The sequence below is a fragment of the Sus scrofa genome, chromosome 2, assembly GCF_054392235.1.
Source record: "Sus scrofa isolate SSC_HxYL_T2T_F1_AM1 chromosome 2, Sscrofa_HxYL_maternal_Yorkshire_Landrace_v2.0, whole genome shotgun sequence".
In the NCBI taxonomy this organism is placed as follows: Eukaryota; Metazoa; Chordata; class Mammalia; order Artiodactyla; family Suidae; genus Sus; species Sus scrofa.
In genome coordinates this window covers 99,352,524-99,374,678 of record NC_139384.1, presented here as the reverse complement: position 1 = coordinate 99,374,678, position 22,155 = coordinate 99,352,524, and the positions used below count along the sequence as shown (strand labels likewise).

Genomic DNA, 22,155 nt, shown 5'->3' with positions numbered 1-22,155 from the left:
GCTGCCGGCCTATGCCACAGCCACAGCAATGCCAGATCCATGTCTGCGACCTACACCACGGCTCACGGCAACGCCGGATCCTTAACCCACTGAGCGAGGCCAGGGATGGAACCCGCATTCTCATGGTTCCTAATCGGATTCATTTCCACTGCGCCACAGTGGGAACTCTGAAGTGGTCATCTCTTACCTGAGCCCTTCTCCTTCACCTGCTCTCCCTGAAGAAGCGCATCCATTTCTGGCTTTGGTTATTCCCAAGTGTGTATCTGCTGGTTGGGGCACATCTCAGGGTGGTACTGGGGACCCAGACGGACCCGTTCTCCCCCTTTTTTTCTAGGTTCAGTACTGACCACATACTTCCCTCAGACAGGTCATAAGCCTGTTGGGTTTCCACTCTGCATTCCAGGCAATCCTGTTTCAACCCCACCCAGCTCCTTGATGTCATCTTCCAGTTGTCTTATGTAGTCTTGAATTGTCCTCATGTCCCCAGCTTCACGTGTTCACTTCTTTCAGACTTCTTTCTCTGGATAACTAATCCCACGGGGGACCTAAGGATGCAGTTTGCTACCTCTGTTTCTCCATTTTCAAATTCTGGAGTCCCCACAGCCTAGCGACTATGGATAAACACAACAGCTACTTTCCTTGGAAGCAACTTAGATTCCAAAATGCTTTCCTGGAGTTCTGCTATGGCACAGTGGGTTAAGAATCCAGCTGCAGCAGCTCAGATCCCCAGCGCAGGTTCGATCTCCAGCCAGGCGCAGTGAGTTAAATGTTGCCTCAGCTGCAGGGTAGGGGTAAGGACCCAGGACTGCTGGCCCCTGGCCACGGGGTGCCTCTCTGGCCTGCACAGCTAGGTTTGGCTGTTGCTCAGATGTTCACAAAAATAACAGGGGGAGCCTTAGCAAACTGATCCTTCCTCTTGATTCCTGATCTGTCTTCTGAACAGGGTGATGAGGGAGAAGTATTCCTTCTGGAAATGCTACCACCTCTGGCCCTCAGCAGCTTTTTCCGCTTTCTTCCACACCTGCCACCTTCCTGTCATGAGAGCCAGAAGCTGGGCTCCAGAGACAATGGTTCGTCTGAAGTAGAAAATAGGAGCAACCACAAGTCCTAGTATTTATTTATTCGGTGGCTTTGCATGTGAAATAGAACCTGCCTTCGAGCTGTGTTTGGCGTGACCCTCTTTTCAAAGCAAACAGACAGCAGCAGTGAAAAATACTCCACTTTGATCCCAGATACCATGTAGTTTGTCCCAGCGTAAATGACAGGTACTCATGCTGAAGCTGGACAGTCTGGCTCTTATTTCGACTTTGTTCTTTACTGGTTGACTATTAAGAGAACCGTGTGTCTGAGACCTAGCATCAGGTGTTGCTATAGTGCCTTGAAGTTCTGCAGAGAAGAACTCCCCATTCTCAGCTGGATTTTTATGTTTTTGTGTTAGAACAAGTGTTGAGTTAGTGCAGAAGAAAAAAGTCTTGCCGACTCAGTTCTTTGACTCTGGAATATTTTCTTTTTATCCAGCTGGGATAAGATGCTTTTCAAAAGGTCTCAGCTGAGTTCATTGTACTGTTGTTGTACCTTATACGTGTCAAGTATATAATTGACTATGTTTTTGAGGTTGGAGGTGGGTCTGGGCCATTGAACGTCAAGTACTTTGTAGAACACAGAGGGAAAGTTCTCACTGTGGGCAATTGGAGGTTTCCTGGGTTACGCTGGCAATGAGGTTTCACCTCTTAAATCTTCTGAGTCCCCTCCCTTCCAAGTTGGGATCCCTCTGGGAACACATGTTTCCAAACAGATTTATCTTAGGTCTAAATTCTGTCCAGACCTACAGCAAGTGGAGAAATCAGAGTCTCTGTAGCCCTCTGGTCCTTTGCTTCTCTCGTGGCTCAAGGCCCCAGCCTCCTGTGCACAGTGAATGCAGGGAAAGTGATGGTGGGAAATAGTTCTGTTCCACAGGCAGTGATTTGAACTAATGCAAACCCTGCTGAGAGCCTTTTTGAGTCAGAACCAAAGACAAAGAGGTTTGATCCTTGTCCAGTAATAATGAGCTTGCCAGGAGCCAGAAGACAAGAAACAATAGTTATTGTTCTTGGTCTGGAGGATCTGTTAGCCAGAAGCTTTTGGGAGGCATCAGATATTGCCAGGATCTCCATTTCAGGATCCATCTGACTGTGGGAGGGGGACGATGATAAGCTGTGAGAACTGAAGTTTTCCTAACCCTTTTTTCTGTCATCATCAAAAGCATCTGTTAAGCAACTGTCCGTAGACAGGGCCTTGGAGCACTCTGCAGATAAATAGGACAGACAAGGGCTTAGAGTTGGGGACAGCCCGGTCATTATACAAATGGGGTCAGAGGGAACAGATAAATGGCACAACGTATAACAGCAGTAGCCTCACATCACTGGGAGTGGGAAATATAAATATTGGGAATTGTCGAGTCGATACTTGATAACGAGAGTTTAAAAGGGTGATCGTGTTACTTGGTTCAACTATAATCTGAGTTTGTGTTTTAAAAAATCTTTTAAGTCATGGTAATCTATTCCTCCCTCTCTTCCTTCCTTCCTCTCCCTCCCCGCCCCCCTTTCCTGACTATGCAAGTGCCAAGCCTTATGCAAGATGAGAGGATGTTGGAGTTCCCGTCGTGGCGCAGTGGTTAACGAATCCGACTAGGAACCATGAGGTTGCGGGTTTGGACCCTGGCCTCGCTCAGTGGGTTAACGATCCGGCGTTGCCATGAGCTGTGGTGTAGGTCACAGATGCGGCTCGGATCTGGCGTTGCTGTGGCTGTGGCTGTGGCTGGCAGCAAACAGTTCTGATTCGACCCCTAGCCTGGGAACCTCCATATGACGTGAGAGCGGCCCTAGAGAAGGCAAAAAGAAAAAAAGACAAAAAAAAAGATGAGAGGATGTTGGTTTAGGACCGTTGTCCTTTGAGAACTGGGCCTCAGGTGGGAAGTGTAAGCAGAAGGAGCCCCCAGAGTTAGGCTACACATCACGTGGTTGTGCTTAAAAGTTCAAAACAATCCGGACTCCCTTAGGGACCCTTGGAGATGGGGGTGTCAGCCTAGGTTGCCCTCCTTTGACTTTTGGGGTCCCGTTAGAACTCAGGAATGCTTTTTCTCTGTCTTCATTGGGGGCCTGGGAGCTGAGATGATGAGGTAGGAGGTTTGTAGAAGGGACTGGAATGTGTTGCCCTTTAAAGCAGGATTGCACTTAATCACCAGGGGATTGAGTATTTGGGGAGGTGTGGTTTTTAAATTTCAGTGAGACTGTTACTACTGTCTTAAAATTAAGTCTAAAATTATCTCTCAAATTTAAGTCTAAAATTATCTCTCGACATGCCGGCTTTCATCAGTGCGGGTTTTATTTTTGGTTCCGCAGGCTGTGTTTGTATAACACATGTGAGGAGGTCTTTCTATTAGGAGGGCTCCTGACCCACAGAGGGAGAGCATTGAACTCAGAGACAGGTCCTCTACCATGCCCTCCACAAAGCTTTTTTTTTTTTTTTTTTTCTAGGCAGATAAATTAAAATCCTTTATCTGCAGGTCTAAAAATGACCTATGGGAGATTTAATTCGCTTAAAAAGACAAGTTCCATTGTGGAACAGCAACAGAGAGTGCTCTGGAGAAGGCAGGACACTCAGAAGAGTCCAGACCAGCCGCTGGGGTCTCTGCTGTCCCTTTGGCTTTTGATCTGTAGAGTAAGGCATCGCCAGTTGTCATTTGCCTTTGAGAGGTTAGTTTACACTTCAGCAGTTGAGCACAGCTCCTCAGCTCTACTTGCTAGTGGTCCCAGGGTGGGCAAACTTGGCTTATAAAGAGGCAGCTAGGAAATTACATTTCAGCTTTGAGAGCCATGTGGCCTTTAGCAACTACTCAACTCTGCAGCCAAAACAAAATGCCAACAGAGGAGCATGGCCGTGTTCCAGTAAAACTTTATTTACGTCAACAGGAACTAGTTGGCTTTGACCCACAGGCTGTCCCTTGCTCTGCTGACCCCAGGTAGACCTCAGTGGCCCTGTGCATGGCATGTGCAGTTAATTTCCCCTTCCCTTTATTTTTAAAATTTTTTATTTTTTGTCTTTTCTAGGGCCGTACCCGTGGCATGTGGAGGTTCCCAGGCTAGTCCCAGGTCCAGTCGGAGTTGTGGCCGCCAGCCTACACCAGAGCCACAGCAATGCCAGATCTGAGCTGTGTCTGTGACCTATACCACAGCTCACAGCAACGCCAGATCCTTAACCCACTGAGCAAGGCCAGGGATTGAACCCGAAACCTCATGGTTCCTAGTCGGATTCGTTAACCACTGCGCCATGATGGGAACTCCAATTTCCCCTTTCCTTTAACGGGGAAACTTCGATGGCCTGAACTTTGTGCTGAGGGTACCGGAGCTCCCGATTAAGTTGCAGATACCTGGGCCATGTGAGCTGCAGAGTGGGTTGACGAGGCGAGAACAATATAGCAGTAAACTTAGTGTGTCTTGTTTAATGGTATAATGTCTTAGTCTTCTTGGCCTTTTAAAATACATGGTAAATCATTCACAGGTTAAAAAAAAAATCAGCTTTCTTTTTATGTAATCAAACAAAAAAATAATCAGCATCCTTTTATGTAACCAAACCAAGCAGTGGTAAGGAAGGAGTGGGGATGGAGAAAATGAATGTATATCCCAGTTCTTCTCCTGCTGGGGGTCCCCAGGTCCTGGTCCGGTGTAAAGTGGGAAGGATGCTGGGCCAGAAACCAAACCGTCTGCATGACCGGGTTCTCAGCACTAGGAATGGGGAACAAGTGATTAGGGGCTCTCAGAATCTTGAGTGTATGGGTTTGGTAGAGGTCCGTCTTTTAGAAGATATTAGGTTCTTGTATCGCACTAGGGCAAAATCATGGATTGCTGCAATTAAACCATGAAATGCCTGAAATATCCCTAGAGCAGAGTACACGTGGCTTTGTGGATACAGCACTTCACCAGAAAGTTAGCTCCTGTGTTAGTGTGGACTTTTGACCTGTTTGATTCACTACTTGAATCTCCATAACCTAGAACAGTACCCGTACATAGTAGATGTGAGTGAGTGAGGGAATGATCAAATATTGTATTGTGCTATGTAGGTATAGTTATAATTTATAGTGTGGGATGAAGAATACACATGCAAACACTTAATTTCACTGGGCTTTTAATGATTATTTCCAGAGAACAACCATGCACATAGTTGGAATCGAATATAATTTATCACTTCCCAGAGTTTCCATTCCTGGCTCAGTGATAATAAACCTGACTAGTATCCATGAGGATGGTGGTTTGATCCCTGGCCTCAACCAGTGGGTTAAGGATCCGGCGTTGTCGTGAGCTGTGGTATAGGTCACAGATGTGGCTTGGATCTTGAGCTGCTGTGGCTGTGACTGTGGCTGGCAGATGTAGCTCCAATTCGACCCCTAGCCTGGGAACCTCTATGCCTTGGGTGTGGCCGTAAAAAGACCAAAAAAAAAAAAAAAAAAAAAAAAGTCACTTCTCTATTCCAGGTTCACTCATTCAAGAGGAAATTAGCTAATTTGGGGCTCACTTAGGCCATAAGCACATCATCCCACTGACAAGTGATCTGACTAGGAAGCTCTGCCTGTTTAGATACTTAGTCCTCTTTACAGAAAGTTCAGCATCTCTTTGTTCAAGAGAGGACCGCCAGTGGGCCTTGTTCCTCTCAGGGCAGTACAGAGTCCTACGTCAGACCCTGTGTTTTGTGGGAGGGAATGTGGGGTAATAACCGTATTTTCCATCTAAAACAAAGTCCAGACCTCCATAGCTGTGGTTTTGTCTCTGGGGTTAGATAAAAGTTTGTTTTCTAGACGCAGAGGGCCCCATTCCCACCTGATCCTTCTTTATTATGGAGGGAGGGGCAGTACTTAGAGCTGAAATGCTGACGCTGGGGGGAGTAGAGACTTCCCTGGCCCCCAAGATGGGTGTGTGGGGAGCTCTGTTGCAACTTCTGTTCCTCTCTTCTGCTTTCCCTATTACCCCCAACCCTAGAGTTTCCAAAAACTCTTCCTGGGGAGAGTTTGGCAGTATCTTAAAGTTTAAAACATAACCAACCTTGGAGTTCCTAGGTAGCTCAGTGGCTTACAGACCCAGAATTGTCACTACTATGGCTTGGCTCACAGCTGTGGCATGGGTTGGCCCCTTGGCCTGAGAACTTCCACGTACCATGGGCGTGGCCAAAAAATAAGTAAAACATTAAAACTTTATAACCCAATATTCACTTTCTAGGTATTCATTCTCCATAGAGACACATAATATGGACACTATCATTTGTACATTATTCATAACAGTGAAAACTCAGAAACAACTTAAATGTCTGCCACTGGTGTGGTAGAAACTAAATTATGATTGGTCTGGGTTGTAGATTTCTACCTGGTAGTTAAAAGGATATAGATAGATCTGTGTGTTGGACATGAGACAATCTAAAACATAATGAGAACTCCTGTCGTGGCTCAGCGGTTATCGAACCTGACTAGCATCCATAAGGATGCGGGGTCGATCCCTGGCCTCGAGTAGTGGGTTAAGGATTGGGCATTGCCATGAGCTCTGGTGTAGGTCACAGACGTGGCTCGGATCCCTTGTTGTTGTGGTTCTGGCTCCAATAGGACCCCTAGCCTGGGAACCTCCATGTGCCGTGGGTGCAGCCCTAAAAAGACCGAAAAAAAACCAGACAAACAAAACCATAATGAATAGGGAATAGCACAGCAAAGAGTTTAGAAAATACACATGAAAATGTGACTGTAGTTTCCTCTGGCAAGCAGTCAGGTTAGGGTTGGAGTAATGATGGTCAAGTGTATTCAGTTATCGGAATCTTTGCTGTAATTTACATTTTCTTTGGCAACAAGAATGTAATTATATAAAAGAAGCAGACTCACAGATAGAACAAACTAGCGATTACCAGTGGGGAGAGGAAAGGGGGGGGCAATACAGGGGTAGGGGATTAAAGGGTACGTACTATTAGGTATGAAAGAAGCTACCAGGAGGAGTTCCTGTTGTGGCACATGGTCCTGCAGCAGTATGGGTGGCTATGGAAGGGCAGGTTTGATCCCCAGCCTGGTGCAGTGGGTTAAACAAAACAAAACAAAACAAAAAAACTACCAAGGATATATTGTACAACATGAGAGCTATAGCCAATATTTTATAATAATTACGCATGGAATATAGCCTTTAAAATTGTGAGAATCACTATGTTGTGTACCTGTAATTTATATAATATTGTTCAGCAACTATACTTCAATTAAAAAATATAATTGTGGGTCAGTGGTAACGAATCCGACCAGTATCCATGAGGGTGTGGGTTCTATCCCTGGCCTTGCTTAGTAGGTTAAGGATCCAGTGTTGCTGTGGGCTGTATTGTAGGTTACAGATGTGGCTCAGATCTGGCTGTGGTGTCGGCCGGCAGCTGCAGCTCCCATTCGACCCCTAGCCTAGGAATATCCATATGCCACGTGTGTGGACTTAAAAAGCAATTGATGGTATAATTGTAAATAAATGTTTAAAAAAATATATTTTTTAAGACCGCCCCCATGGCATATGGAAATTCCCAGGCTAGGGGTCAAATCATAGCTAAAGCTGCCAGCCTACGTCACAGCCACAGCAACGCCAGATCCGAGCAGTGTCTTTTTTTTTCTATTTAAGGGCCACACCCTCAGCATATGGAGGTTCCCAGGCTAGGGGTCGAATTGAAGCTGTAGCTGCTGGCCTCCGCCACAACCACAGCAATCAATGCTTGATCCAAGCCGAGTCTGACCTACACCACAGCTCATGGCAATGTGGGATCCTTCCACTGAGTGAGGCCAGGGACTGAACCCGAATCCTCATGGATCCTAGTCGGGTTTGTTAACCACTGAGCCACAAAGGGAACTTGCTTGCAAGCAGTGTTTTCAAGCTATACTACAGCTCACGGCAATGCCAGATCCTTAACCCACTAAGCAAGGCCAGGGATTGAACCCCCAACCTCATGGTTCCTAGTCGGATTCGTTAACCACTGAGCCATGACGGGAGCTCCTCTAGAGACTATTCTGATCACTGCCACAAATGATTCTTTGTCTCAAGGTTACCCCTGGCTCCTCACATAGGCAGTATTTGACACTGCCAACCACACTGCATCTCAAGAGCCTCCCTCAGCATCTTTTTGATTCTGTACATTTTCCCTTTCTTCCTTGTTCCCCGCTTCTTCCTAGCCCCTGCAGGTTTGCATTCCCCAGCATCCTGGGCTGTTCCCACCTCTGTCTCCCTCCCCCTCCTTGGCCCAATTCCTCTCCAGGTGAGTTTAGCTACTCCACCAAAGGTCTCCATTGCCCCTCTGCTGGTTATGACCAAATCCTTACCTCTCAGAGCCTTGCTCACTCTCTGGAGCACCACACCCTTGCTTAGCCACCAGCCCTGTTTCCCCTTGATACTGGTAACCTGTCATTAAGTGAAATGACTGCCCTGCCACCCCAAAACCCCTCTTTTCCTGTCATTCCTGTCTGCTGCTGGGCTGCCACCCGACCAACTGCCAGGTCCGTGGGGAGTCTTCGTCCTGGGTTCCTCTGCCTTTACTCGTCGGCCACATCCAATCAGCTCATCAGACCTGTCTACTCCATGGCCCCCAACCCCCCACTGCTATTGCCTCCTGGAAGAGTTATATGAGTTTTTGCTGGGATTAACTCCTGGTTCTCCTTCAAGATCAGTAACTGGTGTGTGGTTCTTTTTTATATAGTCTGCCTTCATATTACCTAATTCTCAAAGCAGGTTGATGTTAGCTGACCCCTGCGTCTCTTCTGTGGAAGCGCCCCTCATACCGTCATTATGAATCAGTTCTCTGCGAGTTGTCTTATCTGGACTGAAAGCTGCTGCCTCTTCTTCTCCTCTTCCTCCTTTTCCTTCTTCCTCTTCTTCCTTCTCTTCCTCCGCCTCCTCCTCCTCCTCCTTCTTCTGATTATTTTGGCCATGTCTATGATATGTGGAAGTTCCCGGGCCAGGGATTGAACCCACGCCCCAGTAACAACCCAAGCCACAACAGTGGCAATGCTGGATCCTTAACCCACTGAGCCACCAGGGAACTCTGAAAGCTTATAATTTAAAGTTTGACTGGAGTTGTTTTCTAATTGTCTAATCATTTTGGTGGCTGTTTGATCCTGATGAAATGCTCGTGGTACAGGAGGACATGTGAGCACTAGCTTTGGTTTCTGTCTTGTATGCATCTGTCATCTGGGGAGTTGCTATTTAGAGATGTTAAGTTCCTGATTGCAGAGATGAAAGGGTCACATAAAACCAGACGTAGTGGAATTTTAGTTCCCCTTATGGCTTTTAATGACACAATTTAGACTTCTTTTAAAAATGTCTAGAAAACCAGACTGTTTCTTAAAATAGCCCCACAACCCCAAAAAGGCCCCAATGGTGACAGTTTACTGAGAAATGAACCTTGGTTGCCTCATGGCTGTCTTGAGGAAGATTTTATTTTATTTTTAATTTAATTTTTCTTTTTTGGCTGCACCCATGGCATATGGAAGTTCCCAGGCCAGGAACTGAACCTGAGCCACATCTGCAACTATGCCACAGCTGTAGCATCCTTAACTCCCTGCACCACAGTGGGAATTCCAAAAGTTGATTTTAGTGTTGTTCAGTTTGCAGCTCCTGTCCATTGGTGGGAAACAGGATACTACCATGAGAAGGAGGATTCAATCCCAGGCCTCGCTCAGTGGATTAACAATCCAGCGTTGCTGTGGGCTGTGGTGTAGGTCACGTGGGATCCCGTGTTGCTGTGGCTGTGGTGAAGGCCAGCACCTGCAGCTCTGTAGGCCAGCAGCTGCAGCTCTGATTCGACCCCTAGCCTGGGAACTTCCATATGGCCCTAAAAAAAGGGGTGGGGGGAGGGGGTCTTGGTTCTGAAATTCATTTTAGGTAGGAGATACTAAACAACCTGCAGGACTTATTTCTTCTAGTTGCTGAGCTGTCCAAAGCTTTTTTTACAGCTTGATTTCCTTCAATGCCCTAAACATTTGGTAAAATGAAATGTTAAGACTCACTAGCTTTGCTCACAGGGCATCGTCTCATCTCTCCCAAATAGTATTTTAATATCCTAGAAACATGACCCTCTTTTTCCTCCTCTAAATTTCTGTAAGAACCACTCCCAGAGTCTGTACTTTAGTCTAAGTTTGTATCATGTGGGCCTCTGGCCAACTAGACCTCTATGCCTTTCTTTTTTTTTTTTTTTTTTTTGTCTTTTTGCTATTCCTTTGGGCCGCTCCCGCGGCATATGGAGGTTCCCAGGCTAGGGGTTGAATCGGAGCTGTAGCCACCGGCCTACGCCAGAGCCACAGCAACGCGGGATCTGAGCCGTGTCTGCAACCTACACCACAGCTCACGGCAACGCCGGATCCTTAACCCACTGAGCAAGGGCAGGGACTGAACCCACAACCTCATGGTTCCTAGTCGGATTCGTTAACCACTGCGCCACAACGGGAACTCCCTCTATGCCTTTCTATAGCTTCTATTGTTTCTTTTGCTTTCTCCGTGCACCCATGGCATACCGAAGTACCTGGGCCAAGGACTGAATCTGAGCCAGAGCTGCAACTTACACCACAGCTGCAGCAACACCAGATCCTTAACCCATAGAGCTGAGCCAGGGATCGAACCAGCCCCTGCACAGAGACTAGCTGGATCATTAACCCACTGCGCCACAGTGGGAACTCCTCTTCTGTTGTTTCTTTATATTTATCTACTGGGGATTAAAATTATTTGGGGGACAGAGCTAGCATCTCTCCTCTGTAGACAACATTATGGGGATTTCTAGCTTCCATCTTTTTGAGCTTAATACTTGTGTTGATATTTTGTGTTTTTTTTTTTTAATTAAAAAAAATTTTTTTTTTTTGTCTTTTTGCCATTTCTTGGGCCACTCCTGTGGCCTATGGAGGTTCCCAGGCTAGGGGTCCAATCAGAGCTGTAGCTGCTGGCCTACGCCAGAGCCACAGCAACGCGGGATCCGAGCCGTGTCTGCAACCTACACCACAGCTCACGGCAACGCTGGATCCTTAACCCACTGAGCCAGGGCAGGGATCGAACCCGCAACCTCATGGTTCCTAGTTGGACTCATTAACCACTGCGCCACAATGGGAACTCCTGTGTTGGTATTTTGAAATGTCGTACCTGATTTGGGAGTTGAGATATAGTTTCTTTTGGGTGGTGACTAGGTCTCTGAAAGATAGGTAGTGAGCACTGTTTTTTAGGACTCAGCTCTTTGACAGGCGTACCTTGTTTCATTGTGTCTGACTTTATGGCACTTCACCGATACTGCAGTTTTTACAAATAGAAGGTCTGTAGCAACCCTGCATCAAGTGAGCCCATTGGTGCCATTTTCTGAACAGCATTTGCTCACTTCCCGTCTGTGTCATATTTTGGTAATTCTCACACTATTCCAAACTTTACTATTATTACTATATTTGTTACACGATCAGTGATCTTTGATGTTACTACCACGGCTTGCTGAAAGCGTAGATGATGGTTAGTGTTTTTAGCAATAAAGTCTTTCTTAGTTGTTTTTCTGTTTGTTTTTTCTTTTTTTTAAGCACTGCACCAGAGCATATGGAGGTTCCCAGACTAGGGGTCTAATCAGAGCTACAGCTGCCAGCCTATACCACAGCCACAGACGAGCCAGATCCGAGCCACCTCTGTGACCTACACCACAGCTCATGGCAGTGCCAGATCCTTAACCCCCCGAGCAAGGCCAGGGGTCAAACCCATATCCTCATGTATACTAGTTGGGTTCATTATTGCTGAGCCACAATGGGAACTCTCAAGCAATATTTTTCATTTAAGGTATATACAGTGTGATTTTTTAAAACACATAGTGCTTTTGCACACTTAATAGACTGTGGTATCATGCAAACACAATTTTTATGTGCATTGGAAAACTAAAACGTTCACGTGTGACTTGCTTCATTGCGATGTTCACCTTACCACAGCGGTCGGGAACCAAACTGGCAGTATCTCTGAGGTCTGCTCATACATGTGTACCAAGGAGGGGTTCATCTTATTGAAAGTTACCTGGTACGGTTGTTCCTTAGTATCATGGGGAATTGGGTCCAGGACCCTGTCAGATACTGAAATTCACTGGTGCTCAAGTACCTTGCATAGAATGGTGTTGCATATAACTTAGGCACATCCTCTTGTATATTTTATTATCTATCTTTCTATCTATTTTTGGCTGCACTCATGGCACATGGAAGTTCTTAGACCAGGGATCCAGCCCACGCCACAGCATCAACCTGGGCCACTGCAGTGACAATGCTGGATACTTAACCCGCTACACCACAAGGAAACTCCCCTCTCGTATACTTTAAATCTAGTATCAGACTTACTACAATGTAAATGCTATAGAAATAGTTGCTGGTGCATGAAAGTTTCAAGTTTCGCTTTTTGGAACGTTGTGGAAAAAATCATTTGAAAGTATTTTCCACCTGTGTTTGGTTGATCCCATGGATGCAGAGTCAGCAGATAGGGCGGGCTGACTGTATCTTTCTATACAAATCCTTTGGAAAGTGAGGAGAGCATCTGCTGACTTCTGAGGTGTTACTCTCCCTCCTTGGTTTAATGGGAATGCATCAGCCAATCAGGGGATCATGTGATGTGCCTTTTATAAAATAGATAGTACTTTAGAATTAAAGAAGTCTACTAGTGGTTACTACAGATTATGAATAGTGATGAGCACTTTTTATAGGGATTGACCGATCTAATTATCAGGGCATCTTCATGAGATGGGCGGCAGTACTATTTCATTGAACACATCGGGAAATTGAGGCTCAGGGAGGATGTATAACTTGCCCAGGTTATTAGTGGAATTAGGGTTGGAAGTCCATGTGAGCTGTTTATTCTTACTGATAATTTATGACTTTGAGTTTGGTTGCTGGAAGGTTGGGAGGAAACCTATTGCCCCCAGGTCTGTACAGAACCAACCCAGATGCAGTGTCCTTAGGTGCCCAGAGCCAGACTTCAGGGCAACACCCTTAGCAGGCCCGTCCCCTTCACCCCGCAGTGTGGAATCTGCATGTTTTCTTTTTCTAAAACTGGGAGGGAACTTGGAACAGCAAATATTTAATCAGAGCAAATTCCTCTTGCTAAATCCTGCCAGCTTGTTCAACTCAGAGGTTCTTTGCCTAAAAATAATCACCACTTACTGAAGGCTAAATGACGAAGTGACCCACAGAGAATAAAGCAGGTCTTAGTATTTGGAGCAGGAGGTTATTTGCCTCCTCTTACTTTGGATAAAATATGCAAAGGCACATACTCACCCTTTGATGAGCCTAAGGGCCTCTCACAGTAAACCAGGGTTGATATGGTGGGGGCTGATCAGATAGGTACTCAGGTCAGCTGGCAGTAGCATTCTTCTGGAACTGGGTTTGAGGGGAGCAGTGGGTGTGGGGTAGGGAGGTGGAGAAGATCCCGACCTTGAAAGATGGGCTGGTGTAGATGACAGGGATGCTGATGAGCTTGCGTTACAGTGGGGAGTGTGGGGGTGGGTGTGCTGCAGGAATTCACTTTGTTGATAAAGTGGAGCAGAGAAGGGAGGGAGGAAAAGAGCTGGAGTGAATATTATGGAACAACAAAGCCCATGTGAATACAACAGAATAAATGAGGTGACGTGGTGCCTTCATGAATATGGCTTCTATAGATGTAAAGCAATAGAACTTCCATGTTACTGGTACCACTCACACGGGTGAGGCTTTTGTTTCCTTTTAGAGGCTCTGATTCATTCACTTGTGTGGGTCCACCATTACTTCAGTATATGAAGATTTTAACCTTGTGAGTTTGCTCACTCACTGTGAAACAGCTAAACATGCAAATGCCTTCGAAAGGCCCTTGCTGACTTCTCTCATGACCTGTGCGGGGGCGCTTCCTGTATCTTGTATCGTAATGACTGCTCTGAAGCAACTTCCAGATTAAACAGTCTCACTAGGATGCTCCAGGGTGCTTCCAACCCTGGATGTTAAAAACAAACTCCTGATTTGTTCTTTTCAGTTCTACTCATTATCCTCTGCCAAGCCTACTCCCCTGATACCCCAGATAGCTTTGAAAAAGCAGCAGAGAACCTTCCCCGCCACCATCCTTTGTTTTCTTGTCATCCCTGCAGTCCTACTGACTCTGATTCCTACCCACAGAATTTTTCTCTGCCACTGGTTTACCTTCTTCATCCATTACCTTGCACTATTAAATCCAGTGGCTGTTTATTTTGGTCCAGTAGACTGTTTGTTCGTCCTCCTGCCTCAAACCCTTTCCCATATGTCCTCCACTGTGCAGCCAAAGACAGTCCAGCTTATTTTATCTGCATCCATGGCATATGGAGGTTCCCAGGCTAGGGGCTGAATTAGAGCTGTAGCTGCCAGCCTACGCCACAGCCACAGCCACAGCAGATCTGAGCCGTGTCTGTAACCTACACCATGGCTCATGGAAACACCGGATCCTTAACCCGCTGAGCAAGGCCGGGGATCGAACCGGCATCCTTATGGATGCTAGTCGGGTTTGTTAACCACTGAGCCATGACAAGAACTCCATGAGACAGTCCAGCTTAAATAGTAGTTTCCCCTTGCTTACAAGGCTGGGAGCCAGACTCTTGAGTGTGGCAAACACCTGGCCCTTCCCAGCCAGACCCTGCCTTCTTTTGAGCTTCATCTCTTGTCAAGGAATGCTTTTATAGTATAAATATTTCCCATACAATATTTAGCCTTAGTATATCCCTCATGTTGTATGGGACATAGTTATACTAAGAAATTAGTTGGGAGTTCTTGTTGTGGCTCAGTGGTAACGAGCCCAACTAGTATCCATAAGGACGAGGGCTTGATTCCTGGCCCTGCTCAGTGGGTCATGGAGCCGGCATTGCCGTGAGCTGCATGGTATAGGTCACAGATGTAGCTCATATCTGGTGGGGCTGTGGCTCACCAGATATGAGCCACAGCCTGGGATTTGACCTCTAGCCTGGGAACTTCCATATGCCGCCGATGCAGCCCTAAAAAGGACGAAAAAAAGAAGTTGTGAACCTTATTAATAATGAAGATGGAAGTTGAAACAAGATAGTGTTTTTTTTATCTTTCAACTGGGTATTTAGGTTGGGAATGTGAGCAGTCTCAGATAGTACTATGGGCTGTAAATGCAGTCTTTGAAAGTGTGATTTAACTTTCTCTCTTGACATTTTATCTGGCTGCGCCTGCAGCACATGAAAATTCCCAGGCTGAGGATCAAACCCTCATCAGAGTAGCAACCCAAGCCACAGCAGTGACAACACTGGGTCCTTAACCCACTAGGCCAATAGAAACTCTTAATCTCTTGAAATTTTAAAACGTAGACACTGCTTGACCCTTTGATTTCATTTCCAGGTCAGGAGCTTCTCCCGTATAAATAATGGCACACGTGCAATTATTCTATGTATGCATTTCAAGCAAAAGATATCCATGTATTATAAGTATAATTTTTAAAAATTCTGATGCTGGATTTCAGAATTCATTAGGGATAAGTGAAGGCAGAGTGGTGTGTTACAAGCACTGTATCTTTAAATTCAGAAAATTAAGCAAAAGGTCTTTGGAAGAGAAACTTTCTTTTCTGTCTCTGTTTCTCTCTGCATGTGGTGTATGTCACATTGGGTTTTAACTTGTGGGTTAAAAGAACACTGCATGGCAGCCTCTGTTTACCTAGTTTTAACAGATGGCTTTTTCTCTTTTTCTTCAGATCCCCTTTTTTGAAGACATTTGTAAAGGTATTAAAGCTGGCGATACCTGCGAGAAGCTGGTGGGCTATTCTGCAGTGTATAGAGTCTGTTTTGGAATGGCCTGTTTCTTCTTTATCTTCTGCCTGCTGACCTTGAAAGTCAACAACAGTAAAAGTTGCAGAGCCTACATTCACAATGGGTGAGTCTTCGTGGGGATCGTGTCTCCTTTCCTTATATTCTAGACCCCTTCTGCTCCTCAGACCTGCTGCCTGCTGTCCTCTAGTTGAAAGTGGTGGAGTTCCCGTCATGGCGCAGTGGTTAATGAATCTGACTAGGAACCATGAGGTTTCGGGTTTGATCCCTGGCTTTGCTCAGTGGGTTAAGGATCCGGCATTGCCATTAAGTATGGTGTAGGTTGCAGGCGAGGCTCGGATCCCGCGTTGCTGTGGCTCTGGCATAGGCTGGCAGTTACAGCTCTGATTAGACCCCTAGCCTGGGAACCTCCATATGCTGCGGGAGCGGCCCAAGAAATGGCAAAAAAAAAAAAAAAAAAAAAAGACAAAAGAAAAAAAAAAAAAAAGAAAGTGTTGATGCTCATTTTAGGGAAGGTGACACTTGTCACCACACAGTGGCCTAAGAATTAGAAGCTTGTTGTAACACCGTGTGCCATACTGAGAAATACAGTGGAGATAAAAGTTTATTTCTTGTACGAAGACCTTTCCCCAGATCATTTCCACCCCTGCAACGAAATGATTTTGCACAGAGGCCACGCCACACCTAATTATGGGAAAAGGCAGTCTGCAGTCACTTAATTACTTCCCCTCCATTTGGGGAGAACAGAATCTCATGCAATGACACGCTTACCTTCTAAGAGGTCTTTTGTCCTTCCTTGAATATCATTTAAATACATTTCCTTTTTTTTTTCCTTCCTTCCCCTCCAGCTTTTGGTTCTTTAAACTTCTGCTGTTGGGGGCCATGTGCTCAGGAGCCTTCTTCATTCCAGATCAGGAGACCTTTCTGAATGGTACAGACGGGGTATTGGGGTTATCTGTTTATTTTGTTTTCACTCACTTTATAAAATGGTTAGAAAATGTAGTCTGGGGTCCTTTTGATATTTTAGATTTCTAGTTTTTTTGTGTGGCTTAAAGCAAAAAAACCAACTTCCTCACCTGCCCACACTCCCCCCCACTTCGTCCTTATCTCCTCAGAAAACCCCACTTCCTCCCTCCCTGGCCGAGGGGTGAGGGGACCTTTAGTTTCTGTGCTAGCTGAAGAATTGAAATGATAATTTTAAGGCTCTTGACCTCAAGGGAAATGAGGCACTTAAAGCTGGTTTGAAAACTAGTTTCGAAGTCCCCATTGTGGCGCAGTGGTGATAAACCCAACTAGTATCCATGAGGATATAGGTTCGATCCCTGGCCTCAATCAGTGGGTTAAGGATCCGGCATTGCTGTGAGCTATGGTGTAGGTCTCTGATGCGGCTTGGATCCTGCGTTGCTGTGGCTGTGGTGTAGGCCGGCAGCTGCAGTTCCCATTTGACCCTTAGCCTGGGAACTTTCATATGCCGAGGGGGTGGCCCTAAAAAGCAAAAGATAGGAGGCGAGGAAAGAAGGAAAAAAAAAAAAAGAGGAAAGAAAAGAAAGAAAACTAGTTTAGCCTGTCAGCATGACCCACGGTGACTCTGTTCTTTCTGAGCACTGAACACAAACCCAGTAGTGCAGAGCACAGGGCTTCTTGGCAGCTTTAAATTGGCTGCAGGTGCAATGAGATAAGAAAGGCAGCCTCCAGGCTATTTCTAAACTTACTTTATGCAAAACTATATAACATTGAATTATATTCCTCATGGATGATAGAACCTGCCAGATTATTTCACATGAAGCATTCGATCATAGCTGCAAAACAGGACCCTTCTTTCACATGCGCTAGGGAGGGAAAAAAGGCCTGAGTTTCAGAGGTTAAAAAACACTGTTCACACTCAAATGGATTCACTTTCTTAATTAAGAGAGTGAAAATAGGAGTTCCCGCTGTGGCATATTGGGATCTGTGGCGTCTCTGGAACACTGGGATGCAGGTTCCATCCCCAGGCCAGCACAGTAGGTTAAAGGATCCAGCGTTGCTGCAGTTGCAGCATAGGTCGAAACTGTGGCTTGGATTTGATCCCTGGCCCAGGAACTTCCATGTGCCTCTGAGTGGCCAAAAAAGAACAACAAATAAGATAGTAAAAATATGAGAGTTCCCGTTGTGGCGCAGTGGTTAACGAATCCGACTAGGAACCATGAGATTGCGGGTTCGATCCCTGCCCTTGCTGAGTGGGTTAATGATCCGGCGTTGCTGTGAGCTGTGGTGTGGGTCGCAGACGTGGCTCGGATCCCCCGTTGCTGTGGCTCTGGCATAGGCTGGCGGCTACAGCTCCGATTAGACCCCTAGCCTGGGAACCTCCCATTTGCTGCAGTAGCGGTCCAAGAAATGGCAAAAAGACCAAAAAAAAAAAAAAAAAAAAAAAAATTCACCCTGCGCAGTGGCCATACTCCCCTCAATGAGCCACATAACCAGGATCCAGCTCATTTCTTAGGGTCATACTGGTTTTATATGCTCCTTAAGGAAGTTGTATCTAGTTGTCTTTTTACCTAAACTCCTGTTAACTAGGTTTCTGTTCCCCACAGAGGTCCTCGTATATGTTAGAATAATATGCTTAACGTGGGGTGGGACCTCTTGGTCAGTCCTCTAGCACAGCTCTGTCATTTTATAGACAACCCAGAGATGCTCTGTGCTCAGCCAAGCTGGGAGCTGCTTTGTGGCCGAACCAGAGGTAGACACTTGAGTCCATGGCCCCCAGTTTGAACCTCACTGGACATTGATGGGTCTTTAACCAGTAAAAGTTGAATCCTTGGTTTTTCTGGTGATGTGTGTTTTTACTTTAAGTTGTGGCTCATTATTGATTTTTATCAATCACTACATCTTTTAGGATATCTGGCATTTATTTATAGCCTGGAGGTGAGGCAGTGAGGCTTGGATGGTGTGGCGCCGGAATGCCTGTGTTCACATCCCAGCCACACCCTTTACTGGCTATAGGACCATGTTAGCTATGTCGACACACAGTTTTTCTCATCTGTAAAGTGGGCGTAATAATAGTACCTACCTTGTACGGTTGTGTGTGGATTAAATGGATTAACAGTATAGGGAGCATGCAGTAAAAAGTAACTGGAGTCATTGCTGTCTTGGGAGTTAAATACTTGGGACCATGCTCTCATCTCCTTTTGAACGCTCTTCTTTTGCAGCCTGGCGTTATGTGGGAGCCATCGGAGGCTTCCTCTTCATAGGCATCCAGCTCCTCTTGATTGTGGAGTTTGCACATAAATGGAACAAGAACTGGTATGTGCCTTTATGGAAAGCTTCCACGTGAACGTCCTGACTCGGAGAAAGTGCCCAGGCCCTACTGCTGATAGAGGGAGGCTCTATCCTGAGTTTATTGCCACAGATGAGCAGCTTGCTTACACCAGAACCAGGATTTGCTGGTTCTGTCCGTGCCCTCCTGCTCTTGAGATCTCTTCATTTACCACCTCTCCCATACTGTTTTTCTTTCCTTTGTACCTTTCCTTTTGCCGCCACTTCTTTTTTTTTCTTTTTTCTTTTTTAGAACTGCACCTGCAGCATACGGAAGGTCCCAGGCTGGGGTCAGATCAGAGCTGCAGCTGCTGGCCTGCGCCACAGCCATAGCAACGCAGGATCCTAGCTGCATCTGCAACCTACACCACATGATACGGCAACCCTGAATCCTTAACCCACTGAACGAGGCCAGGATCAGACCCTCATCCTCATGGATACTAGTTGAGTTTGTTACCACTGAGCCACCACAGGAACACCTCCACTTGATTTCTTTCTGCTCTTTGGCTCTCTTTTCCCTGTATCCTCTAAGTCAACCAGTGCTGTGACTTAGCTACACTCAGTGCCACTGCTGGCACCTCACAGCCCTGCTTCTTTGCCTGTGTTAGTGGCTGAAAACTTGGGTAGACTTTCCCTTAGGCTTCCATCCCTAGGAGATTAAAACAAAAGTACTTTGGAGTGAGAGATTCACTTTCTGCCGGGAATGTGTGGTGGAATAATTCTCTCTTTAAAAAAAACAAATTGTTTGGAGTTCCCCAGTGACCTAGCAGTAAAGGACTTGGCATTGTCACTGCTGTGGCTCAGGTTCAATCCCTGGCCCAGAAACTTCCGCAATCCATGGGCACAGCCAAAAATTTTTTTTGTTCCTTCTCAACAACCACCTTCATTAGAAAGATCAATTGTGCTACTTCGGAAAGCCATCCTGACTTTTAGAAAATAGAGGCTCTAAGTGCCTTGAAAATAGAGTTCACATTCCATGATAAGTAGGAAATGCCAGACTATTAGTGGCTCGTTTTATTCCTTGCTGAGCCACATTGAGGAAACGACAACTAGACAAGGGTCCAGCCCCTTCAAGGCCGAGTTGACTGTCTTTGTGGCTCTGGGCAAAGCACTTAACTGCTCTGTCTTTACTTTACTTATAAAATATGAATGAAAATAACTGCCTGCTAGATCCAGTAAGGCTTTTGTTATTTTGTAGATTTTTTAGGGAGGGATCATGTTATTTTATACTGTTGAGGTGGAGAATCTGAAAGTTGTATATGAATATGAATTTTATTTTTTATTTTGGACAAAACAAAATATACTGTCCAAATTCCCTCAAAGCACTTTTCATTCTAGTTGTATCTTCAGCTTGCTGTTAGTTGTAGTTGTTTTGTTTTTGTTTGGCTTTTTAAAGATCAAAAATTAGGGAGTTCCCGTCGTGGCGCAGTGGTTAACGAATCCGACTAGGAACCATGAGGTTGCGGGTTCGGTTCCTGCCCTTGCTCAGTGGGTTAACGATCCGGCGTTGCCGTGGGCTGTGGTGTAGGTTGCAGACGCGGCTCGGATCCCGAGTTGCTGTGGCTCTGGCGTAGGCCGGTGGCTACAGCTCCGATTCGACCCCTAGCCTGGGAACCTCCATATGCCGCGGGAGCGGCCCAAGAAATAGCAACAACAACAACAAAAAAAGACAAAAGACAAAAGACAAAAAAAAAAAAAAAAATTAGGAGTTCCCATCATGGCCCAATGGTTAACAAACATAACTAGTAACCATGAGGTTTTGGGTTTGATCCCTGGCCTCACTCAGTGGGTTAAGGATCCACTGTTGCCGTGAGCTGTAGTGTAGTTCGCAGATGTAACTAGGATCCCTCCTTGCTGTGGCTGTGGCAGGTAGCTACAGCTCTGATTCAGTCCCTAGCCTGGGAACCTCCATATGCCTTGGGTGCAGCCCTGAAAAAAAAAAAAAAAAGGATCAAAACATTAGGTACATGAGTGAAAAGATAGCAGTAATCTTTTTATTATTTGGTAAATATTAGAGTAAGCACTCATGTGCTTATGGTCAGTTTTTAAAATATTTACAGCACATTGAATAGTCATACAAGTAGCGTTCCAAACATATTTCAGTATTTTTCAAGTCTGAATCTTTACAATAATACAGACTTCTAGGTCCGAGTTGTGCTCATATTTAAGTTATTACATGTTGTCTTGCTTTTTGAGTCATCCCTGAAACCTAGTTTTATTTGTTTGGGATTTCTAGTAGATTGCTCTTTTTTTTTTTTTCTTTTGTCTTTTTGAGGGCTTCACACGAGGCCTATGGAGGTTCCCAGGCTAAGGGTCTAATTGGAGCTGTTGTCACCGGCCTACGCCAGAGCCACAGCAATGCCAAATCCGAGCCGCATCTGTGACCTACACCACAGCTCACAGCAACACCGGATCCTTAACCCACTGAGCAAGGCCAGGGATGGAACCCACAACCTCACGGTTCCTAGTTGGATTCGTTTCCACCGCGCCACCACGGGAACTCCAAGTACATCATATTTTGAGGCAGCAAGGTTTTCGTAAAGGTAAGCAAAATGGGCGACTGTAGTTTTATGTGACCCTGTTTTTTCAGTTATGTGGAAGAAACAGGCACAATGAGTTGGAAATACATTTTAATCAATTAAATATCACTCTTTCCATTGATGATTCTTAATGTACTTTCACTCTGAATTTATTAGACAAAATAAATACGTCATCCTAAATTTTTTTCTGAAGTTTTCACAAATAAACTTCGAGTAAGGAACTCATGGTAAAATATTAATGTCTTTGATAGTGAGTGCCTGATTTTCACATTAAATGGTGTGTTCTCTTGAGAAAACTTGTGCTTCTTTGCTCTGACTTTATTGTTTTGATTGATTCTAAAGCCATTTTCCGGGACTAATTATCGATGCCAAGTTTTAACAGGCAGTTTGGAAGAGTTTGGTTGCTTTAAAGACTTTCCAGAAACCAAGCTTCAGGAATGGCTTAAGAGCTTTGCAGCAATTGATATTCTGGCTTTGAGGCCACTATCCCAACAAAATCCCTTTTGTCTACATACTTATATTTGGTTGG

The 22,155-nt window shown here is 45.5% G+C and overlaps 1 protein-coding gene across 2 annotated transcripts in view; it reads left to right on the top strand.

Annotated features, from left to right (window-relative positions):
• SERINC5 (serine incorporator 5) overlaps nt 1–22,155 on the top strand; it is a 203,092-nt gene that overhangs the window by 151,185 nt on the left and 29,752 nt on the right. For both annotated transcript variants that reach the window (XM_021084491.2, XM_013994946.3), the window contains 3 exons: nt 15,723–15,901; nt 16,644–16,726; nt 18,981–19,074. In XM_021084491.2, the coding sequence (XP_020940150.2) occupies nt 15,723–15,901; nt 16,644–16,726; nt 18,981–19,074 (356 nt within the window). The remainder of the gene's footprint in view (nt 1–15,722; nt 15,902–16,643; nt 16,727–18,980; nt 19,075–22,155) is intronic.